This window comes from Tachyglossus aculeatus, unplaced genomic scaffold (genome assembly GCF_015852505.1).
Source record: "Tachyglossus aculeatus isolate mTacAcu1 unplaced genomic scaffold, mTacAcu1.pri scaffold_101_arrow_ctg1, whole genome shotgun sequence".
NCBI classification, from domain to species: Eukaryota; Metazoa; Chordata; class Mammalia; order Monotremata; family Tachyglossidae; genus Tachyglossus; species Tachyglossus aculeatus.
In genome coordinates, this window is record NW_024044842.1 from 878,625 (window position 1) to 899,297 (window position 20,673).

The 20,673-nt window shown below is 50.3% G+C and overlaps 1 protein-coding gene across 1 annotated transcript; it reads left to right on the top strand.

The window, feature by feature from the left end:
* The first annotated feature begins 1,830 nt into the window (after nt 1–1,830).
* RPS18 (ribosomal protein S18) lies at nt 1,831–19,645 on the top strand. Its single transcript, XM_038742224.1, has 6 exons — nt 1,831–1,909; nt 5,497–5,595; nt 9,725–9,811; nt 17,953–18,054; nt 19,351–19,442; nt 19,531–19,645. Exons 1-6 carry the CDS (start codon nt 1,907–1,909, stop codon nt 19,604–19,606), a joined length of 459 nt encoding a protein of 152 aa, XP_038598152.1. The 5' UTR covers nt 1,831–1,906; the 3' UTR covers nt 19,607–19,645.
* Nucleotides 19,646–20,673: the final 1,028 nt, after the last annotated feature.

The window sequence follows — 20,673 nt, forward strand, 5'->3', positions numbered from 1 at the left end:
ATGAGCGAACAGATGACTGAACGAATGACTGAATGAATGAATGAATGAATGAATGAATGAATGAATGAAGGGTTGGGCAGGGATTGTCTCTGTTGCCGGATTGGACTTTCCCGGTGCTTAGTCCGGCGTTCAGCACTCAGTAAGCACCCAATAAATACAATTGATTGAATGAATGAATGAACGGATGAATGAATGAAGGAAGGAAGGAAGGGATGGGCAGGGATTGTCTCTGTTGCCAGATTGGACTTTCCCAGCGCTTAGTCGGTGCTCAGCGCTCAGAAGGCACCCAATAAATACGATTGAATGAATGAATGAGTGGATGAATGAATGAATGAAGGGATGGGCAGGGATTGTCTCTGTTGCCGGATTGGATTTTCCCAGTGCTTAATCCGGTGCTCAGCGCTCAGAAGGTGCCCAATAAATACGATTGAATGAATGAATGAATGAATGAACGAATGGATGACTGAAGGATGGAAGGAAGGAAGGAAGGAAGGGATGGGTAGGGATTGTCTCTGTTGCCAGACTGGACTTTCTCAGCGTTTAGTAAAGTGCTCAGCGCTCAGAAGGCACCCAATCAATACGATTGAATGAATGGATGGATGAATGAAGGGATGAATGAATGAATGAAGGGATGGTCAGGGATTGTCTCTGTTGCCGGATTGGACTTTCTCAGCGCTTAGTATGGTGCTCAGCGCTCAGAAGGCACCCAATAAATACGATTGAATGAATGAATGGATGAATGAAGGATGAATGAATGAATGAAGGGATGGTCAGGGATTGTCTCTGTTGCCGGATTGGAGTATCCCAGCGCTTAGTCCGGTGTTCAGCACTCAGAAGGCACCCAATATATACGATTGAATGAATGAGTGAATGGATGGATGATGAATGAAGGGATGGGCAGGGATTGTCTCTGTCGCCAACTTGTACTTCCCAAGTGCTTAGTCCAGTGCTATTCACACAGTAGGCGCTCAATAAATACGATTGAATGAATGAATGAATACTGCTGAATGAATGAATGAACAAACAAACGGATGAATGAATGAACGAACGAATGAATGATGAATGAATGAATGAACGAACAAACAGATGAATGAACGAACCAACGAACGAATGATGAATGAATACGACTGAATGAATGAATGCATTAACGAACAAACGGATGAATGAATGAACGAACGAATGAATGATGAATCAATGAATACGACTGAATGAATGAATGCATGAACGAACAAACGGATGAATGAACGAACGAATGAATGATGAATGAATGACTACGACTGACTGAATGAATGAATGAACGAACAAACCGATGAATGAACGAACGAATGAATGATGAATGAATGAATACGACTGACTGACTGAATGAATGAACGAACAAACCGATGAATGAACGAACTAACGAACGAATGAATGATGAATGAATGAATATGACTGACCGAATGAATGAATGAACGAAGAAACGGATGAATGAACGAACGAATGAACGAATGAATGATGAATGAATGAATACGACTGACTGACTGAATGAATGAACGAACAAACGGATGAATGAACGAATGAATGATGAATGAATACGACTGACTGACTGAATGAATGAACGAACAAACGGATGAATGAACGAACGAACGAATGAATGATGAATGAATGAATACGACTGAATGAATGAATGAATGAATGAACGAACAAAGGGATGAATGAACGAATGAATGATCAAACCTAATCGATCGAGAAGCCCTCCTTGCGGCCGCCCCCTGGCGGTCAACACCCGGAAGTTCGCCTCCCCCCCAGCCCACCGCGCATGCGCCTCAACGTCCGCCCCGCCCCCCGCGCGCGCGCTGATATAGGGGCGCTGGCGTCACTTCCGCCTTCTTTTCCAGAGGGGGACCAGCGCCGAGGACTGGCCGCCATGGTGAGGACCCCTGAGGGCCGGGCCGGGGAATCCGCCGCCATCGGGGCCGGGAAACGGCGGGGGAGGCCCGGATCTGCGCGGGAGGCGACGGGGGAGACGCCCCGACCCGGGGGCGTCCATATTTCCGCCCGCCCCCGCGCCGATGCGGCCATCCGACCCTTCTTGGGGAAGGGGGGAAGAGCATCAACGCCATCCTGGGGGCTGCGTGGAGGAGGAGGCCACCCCCCTCATCTGGGGGTGTCATCCGAGTTGGGGGGGCGTCCATCACGCTCCCCGATCACCCATTTCTAGACTGTGAGCCCACTGTTGGGTAGGGACTGTCTCTATATGTTGCCAACTTGTACTTGCCAAGCGCTTAGTACAGTGTTCTGCACACAGTAAGCGCTCAATAAATACGATTGATGAGGATGATGATGATGACTATATGTTGCCATCTTGTACTTCCCAAGCGCTTAGTACAGTGCTCTGCACACAGTAAGCGCTCAATAAATACGATTGATTGACTGATTGATTGTTGGGCTACATATGTTGCCAACTTAAGCTTAGTACAGTTGCCACCTTGTACTTCCCAAGCGCTTAGTACAGTGCTCTGCACACAGTAAGCGCTCAATAAATATGATTGTTGGGTAGGGAATGTCTCTATATGTTGCCATCTTGTACTTCCCAAGCGCTTAGTACAGTGCTCTGCACACAGTAAGCGCTCAATAAATACGATTGATTGATTATTGGGCTCTATTATATGTTGCCAACTGGCGCTTAGTACAGTGCTCTGCACACAGTAAGCGCTCAATAAATACGATTGATTGATTGTTGGGCTCTGTATTTTGCCAACTTGCGCTTAGTACAGTGCTCTGCACACAGTAAGCGCTCAATAAATACGATTGATTGTTGGGCTCTATATGTTGCCAACTTGCGCTTAGTACAGTGCTCTGCACACAGTAAGCGCTCAATAAATACGATTGATTGATTGTTGGGCTGTATATGTTGCCAACATGCCCTTAGTACAGTGCTCTGCACACAGTAAGCGCTCAATAAATATGATTGATTGATTGTTGGGTAGGGAATGTCTCTGTATGTTGCCATCTTGTACTTCCCAAGCGCTCAGTACAGTGCTCTGCACACAGTAAGCGCTCAATAAATATGATTGATTGTTGGGTAGGGAATGTCTCTATATGTTGCCATCTTGTACTTCCCAAGCGCTCAGTACAGTGCTCTGCACACAGTAAGCGCTCAATAAATACGATTGATTGATTATTGGGCTCTATATGTTGCCAACTTGGCGCTTAGTACAGTTCTCTGCACACAGTAAGTGCTCAATAAATACGATTGATTGATTGTTGGGCTATGTTGCCAACTTGCGCTTAGTACAGTGCTCTGCGCACAGTAAGCGCTCAATAAATACGATCGATTGATTGGTTGTTGGGCTCTATATGTTGCCAGCTTGCGCTTAGTACAGTGTTCTGCACACAGTAAGCGCTCAATAAATACGATTGATTGTTTATTGGGCTCTATATGTTGCCAAATGGCGCTTAGTACAGTGCTCTGCACACAGTAAGCGCTCAATAAATACGATTGATTGATTATTGGGCTCTACATGTTGCCAACTGGCGCTTAGTACAGTGCTCTGCACACAGTAAGCGCTCAGTACATACGATTGGATGAATGAATGAACCCCTCCCGCTCATAAAGGTGCAGCGTGGCTCAGTGGCAAGAGCCCGGGCTTTGGAGTCAGAGGTCATGGGTTCAAATCCTGCCGCCAACTGTCAGCTGGGTGACCTTGGGCGAGTCACTTCGCTTCTCTGGGCCTCAGTTTCCCCATCTGTCAAATGGGGACGAAGACTGGGAGCCCCCCCCCCGCGGGACAACCTGATCACTTCGTAACCTCCCCAGCGCTTAGAACAGAGCTTGGCACATAGTAAGCGCTTAATAAATGCCATTATCATTATAATTATCGGGCCCTTCCTCTGTGTTGAGCCCTGCATGATAATGGCGTTCATTAAGCACTCTCTCTTCAATCCATCAGTGAGATTTATTGAGCGCTTACTGTTGTCAGGGCACTGTGCGAAGCGCTGGGGAGACCACAGGGTGACAATTAGTGATAATAATTATAATAATGACATTTTTTAGGCGCTCACCAACTGCCAGGCACTGTTCTAAGCGTTGGGCGACAGGCTCTCTCTCCTCAATCAACCCATCATCAGTGGGATTTATTGAGCGCTTCCTGGATAAAGGGCACTGTGCGAAGCACTGGGGAGACCACAGGGTGACAATTAGTGATAATAATCCTAATAATGACATTTTTTAGGCGCTCACCAAGTGCCAGGCACTGTTCTAAACGCTGGGCGACAGGCTCTCCCTCCTCAATCAATCCATCAGGGGGATTTATTGAGCGCTTCCTGGATGCAGGGCACTGTGCGAAGCGCTGGGGAGACCACAGGGTGACAATTAGTGATAATAATTATAATAATGACATTTTTTAGGCGCTCACCAAGTGCCAGGCACTGTTATAAACGCTGGGCGACAGGCTCTCTCTCCTCTATCAGTCCATCAGGGGGATTTATTGAGCGCTTCCTGGATGCAGGGCACTGTGCGAAGCGCTGGGGAGACCACAGGGTGACAATTAGTGATAATAATTATAATAATGACATTTTTTAGGCGCTCACCAAGTGCCAGGCACTGTTATAAACGCTGGGCGACAGGCTCTCTCTCCTCTATCAGTCCATCAGTGGGATTTATTGAGCGCTTAATGACATTTTTTAGGCACTCACCAAGTGCCAGGCACTGTTTTAAACGCTGGGCAACAGACTCTATCTCCTCAATCAATCCATCAGGGGGATTTATTGAGCGCTTCCTGGATGCAGGGCACTGTGCTAAGCGCTGGGGAAAGCACAGGGTGACAATTAGTGATAATAATTATAATAATGACATTTTTTAGGCGCTCACCAAGTGCCAGGCACCAGTCTAAGCGCTGGGCGACAGACTCTCTCTCCTCAATCAGTCCATCAGTGGGATTTATTGAGCGCTTAATGGCATTTTTTAGGCGCTCACCAAGTGCCAGGCACTGTTCTAAACGCTGGGCGACAGGCTCTCCCTCCTCAATCCATCATTGGGATTTATTGAGCGCTTAATGACATTTTTTAGGCGCTCACCAAGTGCCAGGCACTGTTCTAGGCTCCTCAATCAATCCATCAGTGGGATTTATTGAGCGCTTCCTGGATACCGGGCACTGTGCTAAGCGCTGGGGAGAGCACGGGGTGACAATTAGCGATAACGGTGACATTTTTAGGCGCTCACCATGTGCTGAGCGCTGGGAGGCCGGCTTCCCGGCCTCCACTCAATGGTATTTATTGAGCGCTTACTGTGGGCCGAGCACTGTACTGAGCGCTCGGGACGTGCAAGTCGGCAACATATAGAGACGGTCCCCACCAGTGGGATTTACGGCGCGCGGTGCACTGTACTAGACGCTGGGGAGAGCACGGGGTGGCGATTGGCAGGGGTCGTGCCCGTCTTTCCAGGGCGGTGGGGCGCTCAGTAAGGAGTCTGGGTGGAGTGAAGGGGGGGAACTGTTTGGTCTCCCCTCCCCACAGTCTCTGGTGATCCCCGAGAAGTTCCAGCACATCCTGCGGGTCCTCAACACCAACATCGATGGGCGGAGGAAGATCGCCTTCGCCATCACCGCCATCAAGGTGAGGGGGCCCCAGATGAGTGATAACGACGACGATAAGGCTATTTATTAAGCGCCTACCCTGTGCCGAGCACTGTTGTAAGCGCTGGGGGAGATACAGGGCCACCGCGGTCTCGATAATGGCATTAATGGTGGTGTTTGTTGAGCACTGACTATGTACGAAGAGCCGGGGGGGGGGGGATAATAATAGTAATGATGGCATTTATTAAGCGCTCACTATGTGCCAAGCACTGTGGTAAGCGCCGGGAAGGTTGCAAGGTGATGAGGCCGTCCCACGGGGGCGGGCCCGCGGGCTTCCTCCCCGTTTCGCGGGTGGGGAAACTGAGGCCCGGGGAAGCGACGGGACCTGCCCCCGGGGTCCCCCAGCTGACGAGCGGCGGGGGGCCGGGATTGGAACCCAGGACCTCGGACTCCCGAGCCCGGAAGAGGCAGGGCGCCGGGGGTCGGGCCTGAGAGTGGGAAGGCCCTGGGTTCCGATCCCGGCCCCGCCACGCGGCTGCTGTGCGGCCTTGGGCGAGGCGCTTCTCTGGGCCTCAGTTTCCCCCTCCGTCAAACGGGGAGGAAGACTGAGCCCGCCGTTGGGGCGGGACGGTTTTAGATGTCGCCATCTTGGGCTTCCCAAGCGCTTAGTACAGTGCCCCGCACGCAGTAAGCGCTCAATAAATACGATTGATCGATCACCTTGTATCCCCCGCAGCGCTTAGAACAGGGCTTGGCACCTGGTAAGCGTTCAGTGCATGCCATCATTAGCATTGTCCGGGCCTCAGTTTCCTCATCTGTCAAATGGGGATGAAGACCGTCAACCTCATCACCTTGTATCCCCCCCCAGCGCTTAGAACAGTGCTTGGCACATAGTAAGCGCTTAATAAATGCCATCATTGTACTCTCAATACTGCGATTGCGCATACCATCATATACACAATCGCGTACTATAATTTATCCAACATCATCGTGATATACACAATTGCATAATTACCACCATCTATGATATATTAATCATTATTGAAGCTATCATCCACCATCTACGACATATTAATCATTATTGAAGCTATCATCCACCATGTACGATATATTAATCATTATTGAAGCTATCATCCACCATGTACGATATATTAATCATTATTGAAGCTGTCATCCACCATATACGATATATTAATCATCATTGAAGCTATCATCCACCATACACGATATATTAATCATCATTGAAGCTATCATCCACCATATACAATTCATTAATCATTATTGAAGCTATCATCCTCCATCTACGACATATTAATCATTATTGAAGCTATCATCCACCATGTACGATATATTAATCATTATTGAAGCTATCATCCACCATGTACGATATATTAATCATTATTGAAGCTATCATCCACCATGTACGATATGTTAATCATTATTGAAGCTATCACCCACCATATACGATATATTAATCATTATTGAAGCTATCGCCCACCATCTACAATTTATTAATCATTATTGAAGCTATCATCCACCATCTACGACATATTAATCATTATTGAAGCTATCATCCACCATGTACGATATATTAATCATTATTGAAGCTATCATCCACCATGTACGATATATTAATCATTATTGAAGCTATCATCCACCATATACGATATATTAATCATCATTGAAGCTATCATCCACCATATACGATATATTAATCATCATTGAAGCTATCATCCACCATATACAATTTATTAATCATTATTGAAGCTATCATCCACCATGTACAATTTATTAATCATTATTGAAGCTATCATCCACCATATATGCTATATTAATCATTATTGAAGCTATCATCCACCATATGCAATTTATTAATCTCATGGAACTTGTCAAAAATAATATAATAATACCATAATATATTATAACATATAATATATTAATATATAATATGATACATAATGTATAACAATATATAGTAATATAAGGATGATAATAATAATTATCAATGATAATAATAATTACCTGCCGGTCCGGGCTGCTCTTCTCCCCCAGCACTGAGCGGGTGACGTCGCCGTTGCTGGGGGTCGGGGTGGGGGGGCCCGTGCCTGTCGCGATAGAGATGGGGGTGGGGGGTGTCTATCGCGATAGAGATGGGGGGCGGGGGCGTCTATCACGATGGAGTGGGGAGGGAGATCCGTGTCTGTCGCGATACAGAGGGCCCGCGTCTGTCGCAGAAGACGGTGGGGGCCGCGTCTGTCGCGATAGAGGTGGGGGTCCGCGTCTGTCGCGATACAGAGGGCCCGCGCCTGTCGAGATGGATGGTGGGGGCCCGTGTCTGTCGCGATAGGGTGGGGAGGGAGATCCACGTCTGTCGCGATAGAGTGGGGAGGGAGATCCACGTCTGTCGCGATACAGAGGGCCCGCGCCTGTCACAGTGGATGGTGGGGGCCGTGTCGGTTGCGATAAAGATGGGGGCCCGGGTCTGTCGCGATAGAGTGGGAGGGGAGATCCACGTCTGTCGTGATAGAGTGGGAGGGGAGATCCGTGTCTGTCGCGATACAGAGGGCCCGCGCCTGTCACAGTAGATGTGGGGGCCGCGTTGGTTGCGATAGAGATGGGGGGGAGAGGGTTGTCTGTAGCGATAGAGATGGGAGGAGAGGGTTGTCTTTCGCGATAGAGATGGGGGGCCGTGTCTAGCATGATATAGCCGGGGGTGGTCTGTCGCGATAGATGGGGGGGGGGGGGGGGGCATCTGTCGTGATAGAGATGGAGGGTGAGAGGGTCGTCTGTCGTGATAGAGGTGTGGGGGCCCGTGTCTAGCGTGATATAGCCGGGGGTTGTCTGTCACGATACAGAGGGTCCATGCCTGTCGCGATAGGGGGCGGGGGGCGTCTGTCGCGATAGAGGTGGGGGGAGAGGGTCGTCTTTTGTGATAGCGGTGGGGGGGCTGTGTCTAGCATGAAGTAGCCGGGGGTTGTATGTTGCGATACAGAGGGTCCACGCCTGTCGCGATAGATGGGGGGGGGGGGGGGGGGGGGCGTCTGTCGCAGTAGAAATGGAGGGGAGAGGGGCATCTTTTGCGATCGTGGTGGGGGGGGGGGGGGGGCCTTGTCTAGCATGATATAGCAGGGGGTGGTCTGTCGCGATACAGAGGGTCCGCGCCCGTCGCGATACAGAGGGTCCACGCCTGTCGCGATGCAGAGGGTCCACGCCCGTCGCGGTAGATGGTGGGGGGCGTCTGTCGTGATAGAGATTGGGGGGGGGGGGGGGAACGTGTCTAGCATGATATAGCCGGGGGTGGTCTGTCACGCTACAGGGGGTCCACGCCCGTCGCAATAGATGGGGGGGGGGGGTCTGTCGCGATAGAGATGGAGGGGAGAGGGTCGTCTTTCGCGATAGAGATGGGGGGGGCCGTGTCTAGCATGGTGTAGCCGGGGGTGGTCTGTCGCGATACAGATGGTCAGATTGGGGGGGGGGGCGTCTGTCGCGATAGACGTGGAGGGGAGGGGGGGGGGTCTGTCGCGATAGAGGTGGAGGGGGCCGTGTCTAGCGTGATATAGCCTGGGGTGGTCTGTCTCGATACAGAGGGCCCGCCCCTGTCGCGATACAGAGGGTCCACGCCCGTCGCGATAGATGGGGGGGGGGGGGCGTCTGTCGCGGTAGAGATGGAGGGGAGAGGGGCGTCTATCACGATAGGGGTGGGGGGGGTTGTCTGTCGCGATAGAGATGGGGGGAGAGGGGGGTCTGTCGCGATAGCGATGGGGGGGGGTGTCTCCTCCCCTTCCCCACGTGACTTTCTGTTCCGGTGGCAGGGGGTCCACGCCTGTTGCGATACAGATGGTCCGCGCCTATTGCGATAGATGGGGGGGGGGGGGGGGCGTCTGTCGCGATAGAGATGGAGGGGAGAGGGGCGTCTATCACGATAGGGGTGGGGGGGCCGTGTCTAGCATGATATAGCCGGGGGTGGTCTGTCGCGATACAGAGGGTCCACGCCCGTCGCGATAGATGGTGGGTGGGGGGGGGGTGGGGCAGCCTGTCACGGTAGAGATGGAGGGGAGAGGGGCGTCTATCACAATAGGGGTGGGGGGGCTGTGATATAGCCGGGGGTTGTCTGTCGCGATAGAGGTGGAGAGGGGGGGTCCCCACCTGACTTTCTGTTGCGGTGACAGGGGGTGGGCCGCCGCTACGCCCACGTGGTGCTGAGGAAGGCCGACATCGACCTGACCAAGAGGGCCGGAGAGCTCACCGAGGACGAGGTGAGGGGGACCCCCGGGGCGCTCAGCACAGTGCCGCGCGCACGGCCAGGCGCTCAGTAAACCCCCCCGGAGCGCCTGTGTCCCAACTTCCCGTTTACGTCCGTAACCATCAGCGACGGCATTTATTAAGCGCTTACTATGCGCCAAGCACCCTTCCGAGCGCCGGGGAGGTTACAGGGTGGTCATCATCATCATCATCAATCGTATTTATTGAGCGCCTACTATGCGCAGAGCACTGTACTAAGCGCTTGGGAAGGACAGATTGGCAACGTATAGAGACGGTCCCTACCCAACAGCGGGCTCCCAGTCTTCACCCCCATTTCCCGGGTGAGGGAACCGAGGCCCAGAGAAGTGCGGTGACTCGCCCAAAGCGGCGGGGCCGGGATTCGAACCCGTGACCTCGGACTCCAGAGCCCGGGCTCTTTCCGCTGAGCCACGCTGCTTCCCTTAAACATCAGTCCCCCCCCCCCCCCCAGGCGTCTAGCACAGCGCCGCGCTCTCAGTAGGCGCTCAGTAAGTACCTCCTCCTCCTTAAAGCCCCCCGACCCTGTCATTTCCGTCATCCGAATCCCAGGCCGTGGGACCTGGGGCGAGTCGCTTCACCTCCCCGGGCCTCAGTTCCCCCGTCTGGAAAATGGGGGTTCAGACGCTCAGAACGGCGCTTCGCACAGAGTAAGCGCTTAATAAATACCAAAATTATGATTATGGTCAATCAATCAATCAATCAATCGTATTTATTGATTATGATGTCAGTGCACGTCCGTCTCCCCCATCCATAGACGGTCAGCTGGTCGCGGGCGGGGGATGTGGCCTCCCCCCAGCGCTCAGCACAGTGCTCCGCACGCATTAGGCGCCCAATAAGTACAACCGGCCGACACGCTCCGTAAACCCACCCCAGCCCCGCAGAGCACTTACGACCTACGGCTCGGCGGCGAGAGCTGTGGCTTCGGGGTCCGGTCGTGGGTTCGAATCCCTCCGCCGCGTGACTTGGGGCGAGTCACTCCTCCGGGCCTCAGTTCCCTCTTCTGTAAAATGGGGATGGCACCTAGGAAGCGCCTAACAAGTACCATCGTTATTATTCTCCTCCGGGCCTCAGTTCCCTCATCTGTAAAATGGGGATGGCACCGAGGAAGCGCCTAACAAATACCATCGTTATTATTCTCCTCCGGGCCTCAGTTCCCTCATCTGTAAAATGGGGGTGGCACCGAGGAAGCGCCTAACAAATACCATCGTTGTTATTATTATCCTCCCTCCGGGCCTCAGTTCCCTCATCTGTAAAATGGGGGTGGCACCGAGGAAGCGCCTAATAAATACCATCGTTATTATTGTCCTCCGGGCCTCAGTTCCCTCATCTGTAAAATGGGGATGGCACCTAGGAAGCGCCTAGCAAATACCATCATTATTATTCTCCGGGCCTCAGTTCCCTCATCTGTAAAATGGGGATGGCACCTAGGAAGCGCTTAACAAATACCATCGTTATTATTGTCCTCCGGGCCTCAGTTCCCTCATCTGTAAAATGGGGATGGCACCTAGGAAGCGCCTAGCAAATACCATCGTTATTATTCTCCGGGCCTCAGTTCCCTCATCTGTAAAATGGGGATGGCACCTAGGAAGCGCCTAACAAATACCATCGTTATTATCCTCCCTCCGGGCCTCAGTTCCCTCATCTGTAAAATGGGGATGGCACCTAGGAAGCGCCTAACAAATACCATCGATATTATTCTCCTCCAGGCCTCAGTTCCCTCATCTATAAAATGGGGACGGCACCTAGGAAGCGCCTAGCAAATACCATCGTTATTATAGTTCTCCGGGCCTCAGTTCCCTCATCTGTAAAATGGGGACGGCACCTAGGAAGCGCCTAGCAAATACCATCGTTATTATAGTTCTCTGGGCCTCAGTTCCCTCATCTGTAAAATGGGGACGGCACCAAGGAAGCGCCTAGCAAATACCATCGTTATTATAGTTCTCTGGGCCTCAGTTCCCTCATCTGTAAAATGGGGACGGCACCGAGGAAGCGCCTAACAAATACCATCGTTATTATTATCCTCCGGGCCTTGGTTCCCTCATCTGTAAAATGGGGACGGCACCTAGGAAGCGCCTAACAAATACCATCGTTATTATTGTCCTCCGGGCCTCAGTTCCCTCATCTGTAAAATGGGGGTGGCACCGAGGAAGCGCCTAATAAATACCATAGTTATTATTATCCTCCGGGCCTCAGTTCCCTCACCTGTAAAATGGGGGTGGCACCGAGGAAGCGCCTAACAAATACCATCGTTATTATCCTCCCTCCGGGCCTCAGTTCCCTCATCTGTAAAATGGGGGTGGCACCGAGGAAGCGCCTAATAAATACCATCGTTATTATTATCCTCCGGGCCTTGGTTCCCTCATCTGTAAAATGGGGACGGCACCTAGGAAGCGCCTAACAAATACCATCGTTATTATTATCCTCCCTCCGGGCCTCAGTTCCCTCATCTGTAAAATGGGGACGGCACCTAGGAAGCGCCTAACAAATACCATCGTTATTATTATCCTCCCTCCGGGCCTCAGTTCCCTCATCTGTAAAATGGGGGTGGCACCGAGGAAGCGCCTAACAAGTACCATCGTTGTTGTTATTCTCCTCCGGGCCTCAGTTCCCTCATCTGTAAAATGGGGACGGCACCTAGGAAGCGCCTAGCAAATACCATCGTTATTATTCTCCTCCGGGCCTCAGTTCCCTCATCTGTAAAATGGGGATGGCACCGAGGAAGCGCCTAACAAATACCATCATCGTTATTATTCTCCTCCGGGCCTCAGTTCCCTCATCTGTGAAATGGGGATGACACCGAGGAAGCGCCTAGCAAATACCATCGTTATTATTATCCTCCAGGCCTCAGTTCCCTCATCTGTAAAATGGGGGTGGCACCGAGGAAGCGCCTAACAAATACCATCGTTATTATTACTCTCTGTGCCTCAGTTTCCCCATCTGTCAAATGGTGATGGAGACTGTGAGCCCCACGGGGGACAACCTCATCACCTTGCATCTCCCCGGCGCTTAAAACAGCACTTGGCACGTACTAAGCGCTCACCAAACCCCACAATTATTACTCTCCGTGCCTCAGTTTCCTCATCTGTCAAATGGGGGTGAAGCCTGGGATCACAACAAGCTGATCACCTTGCATCTCCCCGGCGCTTAAAACAGCGCTCGGCACGTACTAAGCGCTCACCAAACCCCACAATTATTACTCTCCGTGCCTCAGTTTCCTCATCTGTCAAATGGGGGTGAAGCCTGGGATCACAACAACCTGATCACCTTGCATCTCCCCGGCGCTTAAAACAGCGCTTGGCACGTACTAAGCGCTCACCAAACCCCATAATTATTACTCTCCGTGCCTCAGTTTCCCCATCTGTCAAATGGGGATGGAGACTGGGAGCCCCACAGGGGACAACCTGATCACCTTGCATCTCCCCGGCGCTTAAAACAGCGCCTGGCACGTACTAAGCGCTCACCAAACCCCACAATTATTACTCTCTGTGCCTCAGTTTCCTCATCTGTCAAATGGGGATGAAGCCTGGGATCACAACAACCTGATCACCTTGCATCTCCCCGGCGCTTAAAACAGCGCTCGGCACGTACTAAGCGCTCACCAAACCCCATCATTAGTATTATTACTCTCCGTGCCTCAGTTTCCTCATCTGTCAAATGGGGGTGAAGCCTGGGATCACAACAACCTGATCACCTTGCATCTCCCCAGCGCTTAGAACAGTGCTCGGCACGTACTAAGCGCTTCGCAAATACCCTCATCATCATTTTATTTGTCTATTAAGGTCACCCCCCCCCCCCCCCGGAGGCCGTTGACGCTGTGCTGAGCGCCACCGGGGCTGCCGGTTTAGATTCCAACCCCCGCCCGGCGCTCGCTCCTCAAATGCCAGGCCGCCCACGCTGCCCGCCGCCCCTTTGGCCGCCGGCTCCTACGCTCCCGCTGGGCATCTACTTCACTCCCACCCCTCCGCGGCCCCCCCGGGCGACTGGCTGGACGCCCCCACGGGCCCGAGAACGGCCTCCGCGCCCTACCGTGTGCTAAGCGACGTGGGGCCGACCCCTTGGCGGGGAGACACCCTCTGAGCGCCTCTCCCCGGCGCTTGGCACACAGTAAAGCGCTCAACAAGTAGCATGATTCCAATAAGCGCTTAGTACAGTGCTCTGCACATGGTAAGCGCTCAATAAATACAATTGATGAGGATTAAGCGCTCAACAAGTAGCATGATTACGAACCCCGTTTAAGACAGGAGCTGTGCCCAACCTGCGCACAGTAAAGCGCTCAACAAGTAGCATGATTCCAATAAGCGCTTAGTCCAGTGCTCTGCACATGGTAAGCGCTCAATAAATACGACTGATGATGATTAAGCGCTCAACAAGTAGCATGATAACGAACCCCATTTAAGACGAACTGTGCCAAACCTGCGCACAGTAAAGCGCTCAACAAGTAGCATGATTCCAGTAAGCGCTTAGTCCAGTGCTCTGCACATGGTAAGCGCTCAATAAATACGATTGATGATGATTAAGCGCTCAACAAGTAGCATGATTACGAACCCCATTTAAGACGGGAGCTGTGCCCAACCTGCACACAGTAAAGCGCTCAACAAGTAGCATGATTCCAATAAGCGCTTAGTACAGTGCTCTGCACATGGTAAGCGCTCAATAAATACAATTGATGATGATTAAGCGCTCAACAAGTAGCATGATTACGAACCCCGTTTAAGACAGGAACTGTGCCCAACCTGCACACAATAAAGCGCTCAACAAGTAGCATAATTATGAACCCCTTTAAGACGAATTGTGCCCAACCTGATGAGTTTCTCTCCCCAGCGCTTTGCACATAGTAAGGCGCTTAACAAGTAGCATAATTAAACGAACCCCATTTAAGACAGGAACTGTGCCAAACCTGCCCACAGTAAAGCGCTCAACAAGTAGCATAATTAAACGAACCCCATTTAAGACAGGAACTGTGCCAAACTTGCATGTAGTAAAAGCGCTCAACAAGTAGCATAATTAAACGAACCCCATTTAACACAGGAACTGTGCCAAACCTGCACACAATAAAGCGCTCAACAAGTAGCATAATTAAACAAACCCCATTTAAGACAGGAACTGTGCCCCACCTGATGAGCTTCTCTCCCCAGCGCTTTGCACATAGTAAAGCGCTCAACAAGTAGCACAATTTTGTACCCCTTTAAGACGGCTTGTGCCCAGCCTGATGAGCTCCTCTCCCCGGCGCATTGCACATAGTAAAGCGCTCAACAAGTAGCATAATTACGAACCCCATTTAAGACAGGAACCGTGCCCAACCTGCTGAGCTTCTCTCCCCAGCGCTTTGCACACAGTAAAGCGCTCAACAAGTAGCATAATTAAATGAACCCCATTTAAGACAGGAACTGTGCCAAACCTGCACATAGTAAAGCGCTCAACAAATAGCAGAATTAAACGAACCCCATTTAAGACAGGAACTGTGCCAAACCTGCCCACAGTAAAGCGCTCAACAAGTAGCACAATTAAACGAACCCCATTTAAGACAGGAACTGTGCCCAACCTGATGAGCTCCTCTCCCCAGCGCTTTGCACATAGTAAAGCGCTCAACAAGTAGCATAATTAAACGAACCCCACTTAACATGGGAACTGTGCCAAACCTGCGCACAGTAAAGCGCTCAAGAAGTAGCATGATTACAGTAAGCGTTTAGTCCAGTGCTCTGCACATAGTAAGCGCTCAATAAATACGATTGATGATGATTAAGCGCTCAACAAGTAGCATGATTACGAACCCCATTTAAGACAGGAACTGTGCCAAACCTGCACATAGTAAAGCGCTCATCAAGTAGCATAATTAAACGAACCCCATTTAAGACAGGGACTGTGCCCAACCTAATGAGCTTCTCTCCCTAGCGCTTTGCACATAGTAAAGCGCTCAACAAGTAGCATAATTAAACGAACCCCGTTTAACACAGGAACTGTGCCAAACCTGCACATAGTAAAGCGCTCATCAAGTAGCATAATTAAACGAACCCCATTTAAGACAGGGACTGTGCCCAACCTAATGAGCTTCTCTCCCTAGCGCTTTGCACATAGTAAAGCGCTCAACAAGTAGCATAATTAAACGAACCCCATTTAACACGGGAACTGTGCCAAACCTGCACATAGTAAAGCGCTCAACAAGTAGCATAATTAAACGAACCGCATTTAAGACAGGAACTGTGCCCAACCTGATGAGCTTCTCTCCCCAGCGCTTTGCACATAGTAAGGCGCTCAACAAGTAGCATAATTAAACGAACCCCATTTAAGACAGGAACTGTGCCAAACCTGCACATAGTAAGGCGCTCAACAAGTAGCATAATTAAACGAACTGCATTTAAGACAGGAACTGTGCCCCACCTGATGAGCTTCTCTCCCCAGCGCTTTGCACATAGTAAGGCGCTCAACAAGTAGCATAATTAAACGAACCCCATTTAAGACAGGAACTGTGCCAAACCTGCACATAGTAAGGCGCTCAACAAGTAGCATAATTATGAACCCCTTTAAGACGGATTGTGCCCAACCTGATAAACTTCTCTCCCCAGCGCTTTGCACATAGTAAAGCGCTCAACAAGTAGCATAATTAAACGAACCCCATTTAAGACAGGAACTGTGCCCCACCTGATGAGCTTCTCTCCCCAGCGCTTTGCACATAGTAAGGCGCTCAACAAGTAGCATAATTAAACGAACCCCATTTAAGACAGGAACTGTGCCCCACCTGATGAGCTTCTCTCCCCAGCGCTTTGCACATAGTAAGGCGCTCAACAAGTAGCATAATTAAACGAACCCCATTTAAGACAGGAAAGAGCAGTCCTTGGCACAGATTCAGCGCTTAATAAGTACCGTAATCCGGGATGAAGACGACCGTGAGCCCCACGAGGGACAACCCGATCGCCTTGTATCCCCCTCAGCGCTTAGAACAGTGCTGGGCACATAGTAAGCGCTTCACAAATATTATTATTATTCTCTGTGCCTCAGTTCCCTCACCTGTAAAATGGGGATGAAGACTGAGCCCCACGAGGGAAAACCCCATCACCTTGTATCCCTCCAGCGCTTAGAACAGTGCTGGGCACATAGTAAGCGCTTCACAAGTACCATTATTATTCTCTGGGCCTCAGTTTGCTCACCTATAAAATGGGGATGAAGACCGGGAGCCCCACGAGGGACAACCCCATCGCCTTGTATCCCCCCAGCGCTTAGAACAGTGCTGGGCACATAGTAAGCGCTTCACAAATACCATCATTATTATTCTCTAGGCCTCAGTTCCATCACCTGTAAAATGGGGATGAAGACTGGGAGCCCCCCGGGGGACAACCCCATCGCCTTATTAATCATCGATATCAACGATCAACTACTAATTAATTATAATTATCATCTTTTATAAAATTATAAAATATATTTATAATATATGATATATATAAGATACATATATGCAATATATTGCATATTGTATATGCATATTGTATATACATATACATATTGTACATATATATTGTATATAATATGTAATATGTATGTTATATATATACATATATATTATATATGATATACAATATATGTACATATTGTGTATATATATTGCATACAATATATACATATTGTATATGCATATACATATTGTGTATATATATTGCATACAATATATAATATATATATGTATGTTATATGTATATACATTTATATATATTATTTTTTACATATTATCTATATTATATAATATATATTATATATGTGATGTATGTGTTATATGTATTATATATCTAATATATTATATGCAATATATACATATTGTATATACATATACATATTGTATAGGTATATTGCATACAATATATATATATACATATTGTATGTGCATATACATACTGTATATATATTGCATACAATATATAATATATATAATATATGTGTTATGTGTATATACATTTATATATTATATTTTATATATATTATATATTATCTATATTATATATGATATGTGTGATATGTGTTATTTATAATATATCATATATTATTGTATATTATTATAATTAATGATTATTGATTATGAATTGATTATTGATGATGATGGATGATTATTCTCCTTATTTGGGGTCAGGTGGAGCGCGTCATCACCATCATGCAGAACCCGCGGCAGTACAAGATCCCAGACTGGTTCCTCAACCGACAGAAGGACGTCAAGGACGGAAAATACAGCCAGGTCCGCCCCCCCGGGACTATCTACTGAGCGCTCAGCGTCACCCCGTGCTGCTTATTGAGCGCTGCTCATTGTGTTGGACGCTCAGCAAATACCTGGCGGTCCTTTTATCGACTCGTACGGATGGTTGTTCCCTGGCGTCGCCATCCTGTCTCATCATCGTCATCACCAATCGTATTTATTGAGCGCTTACTACGTGCGGAGCACTGTACTAAGCGCTTGGGAAGTACAAGTTGGCCGCATAGAAGTCTCCTCCCATTTAGACCGTCGGCTCCTCGGGGGAGGGAAACGCGTCCGTTCCTGACTGTTGTCTTCCTCTCAATCAATCAATCGTATTTATTGAGCGCTTACTATGTGCAGAGCACTGTACTAAGCGCTTGGGTCCCCAGCGTTCAGTACAGCGCTCCGCGCGCGGTGAGCGCTCAATAAGTACGCACCTGTCGTCTCAGTCATTTGTATCGACTATTTGCATCGACGTCCAATAAGTAGACACCTGTCGTTTCAGTCATTTGTACCGACTATTTGCATCGACGTCCAATAAGTCCACACCTGTCGTTTCAGTCATTTGTATCGACTATTTGCATCGACGTCGAATAAGTACACACCTGTCGTTTCATTCATTTGTATCGACTATTTGCATCGACGTCCAATAAGTAGACACCTGTCGTTTCAGTCATTTGTATCGACTATTTGCATCGACGTCCAATAAGTAGACACCTGTCGTTTCAGTCATTTGTATCGACTATTTGCATCGGCGCCCAATAAGTAGACACCTGTCGTTTCAGTCATTTGTACCGACTATTTGCATCGGCGTCCAATAAGTAGACACCTGTCGTTTCAGTCATTTGTACCGACTATTTGCATCGACGTCCAATAAGTCCACACCTGTCGTTTTATCCATTTGTATCGCCGTCCGACGACAGGCTCGCTGTGGGCAGGGGACGTGCCGGTTGTAGCGTCCCCTCCCAATCAATCAATCGTATTTATTGAGCGCTTACTATGTGCAGAGCACTGTACTAAGCGCTTGGGAAGTACAAATTGGCAACACAAAGAGACAGTCCCTACCCAACAGTGGGCTCACAGTCTAAAAGAGTGGGCTCACAGTCTAAAAGAGTCCCAAGCGCTCAGTACAGTGCCCCGCACTCGGCATAAGCGCAGAGCGCTCAGAAAGGACAACCAGGAGATGCTGGAAAATACAGACAGGTCCCGGGTGGGGTGGGGCTGGGCCATCCATCCATCCGGTCTTTTGGGCACTGTACTGAGCGCTTACCCCCCCCCCCCCCCCCCCCCCCCGGACAGGTGCTGGCCAACGGGCTGGACAACAAGCTGCGGGAGGACTTGGAACGGCTGAAGAAGATCCGGGCGCACCGAGGCCTGCGGCACTTCTGGGGGTGAGTGGACTGGACGGGCGGGATGGGGGGGGTGCCCCCGGGGTGGGGGGGGGTCCTCAGTCCCTGACCCGGCCCTCCTCCCCTCTAGGCTGCGAGTTCGAGGCCAGCACACCAAGACCACCGGCCGCAGGGGCCGCACCGTGGGCGTCTCCAAGAAGAAGTAGTAGCCGCCTAATAAAGCGCTCGTCGTCTCACACACGTACCCACGTCCGGACCCCCGCTGCCTGATTTCCGGGGGGGCGTCCTCGCAGTAGCCGTTGTGGGGGGGGGGGGGGCCTTCTTAGGCGCTTACTACGTGGGAGGGGGGCTACTCGGAAATGGGCGTCCTCACGGTGACCGTAGAAGGGGGGGGGTCATTCTGAAGCGCTGACTGCGCTGGAGGGGGCTAGCCGGAAATGGGTGTCCTCACAGTAGCCGCTTAGGGGGTCCTTGAGCCCGAGGTGTGATGATCACCGGAAATGGGCGTCTAAACAGTAGGCATTTGGGGGGCTTTCTGTGTTGGAGGGGGCTAACCCCAAATGGGCGTCCTCACAGTAGCCGGGGGGGGGGGGGGTCATTCTGAAGCGCCTACTGCGCTGGAGGGGGCTAACCGGAAAAGGGCGTCCTCACAGTAGCCGCTTAGGGGGTCCTTGAGCCGGAGGTGTGATGATAAACCGGAAACGGGCGTCTAAACGGTAAGCATTTGGGGGGGCTTTCTGTGTTGGAGGGGGCTAACCGGAAATGGGCGTCCTCACAATAACCATGGGTGGGGGGGGGGCCTTCTTAAGTGTTTAGTCTGCAGGAGGTGTGATAGCCGGAAATGGGCGTCCTCACAGTAACCATCGGAGGGGGTCCCTAAGTGCTTGCTGTGCAGGAGGTGTGATAGCCAGAAATGGGCATCCTCACAGTAGCCATCGGAGGGGGTCCCTAAGTGCTTACTGTGCAGGAGGTGTGATAGCTGGAAATGGGCGTCCTCACAGTAGCCATTGGAGCGGGTCCCTAAGTGCTTACTGTGCAGAAGGTGTGATAACCAGAAATAGGTGTCCTCACAGTAGCCCTTTGGGGTGGTCCCTTAAGCCCTTTCTGTGCTGGAGGGGGTTAACCAGAAATGGGTGTCCTCACAGCAGCCACTGGGGAGGGGGTCCTTAAGCGGGAGGTGTGATAACTGGAAATGGGCGTCTAAACAGTAAGCATTTGGGGGGCCTTCTGAAGCGCTTACTGTGTTGGAGGGGCCTAACCGGAAATGGGTGTC

Excerpts from the sequence above, each read along its gene's own strand:
- RPS18 (XM_038742224.1), top strand. Across the intron at positions 5,596-9,724 it reads TCGCCATCACCGCCATCAAG|GGGGTGGGCCGCCGCTACGC; the intron begins GTGAGGGGGCCC and ends TTGCGGTGACAG. Across the intron at positions 9,812-17,952 it reads GAGAGCTCACCGAGGACGAG|GTGGAGCGCGTCATCACCAT; the intron begins GTGAGGGGGACC and ends ATTTGGGGTCAG.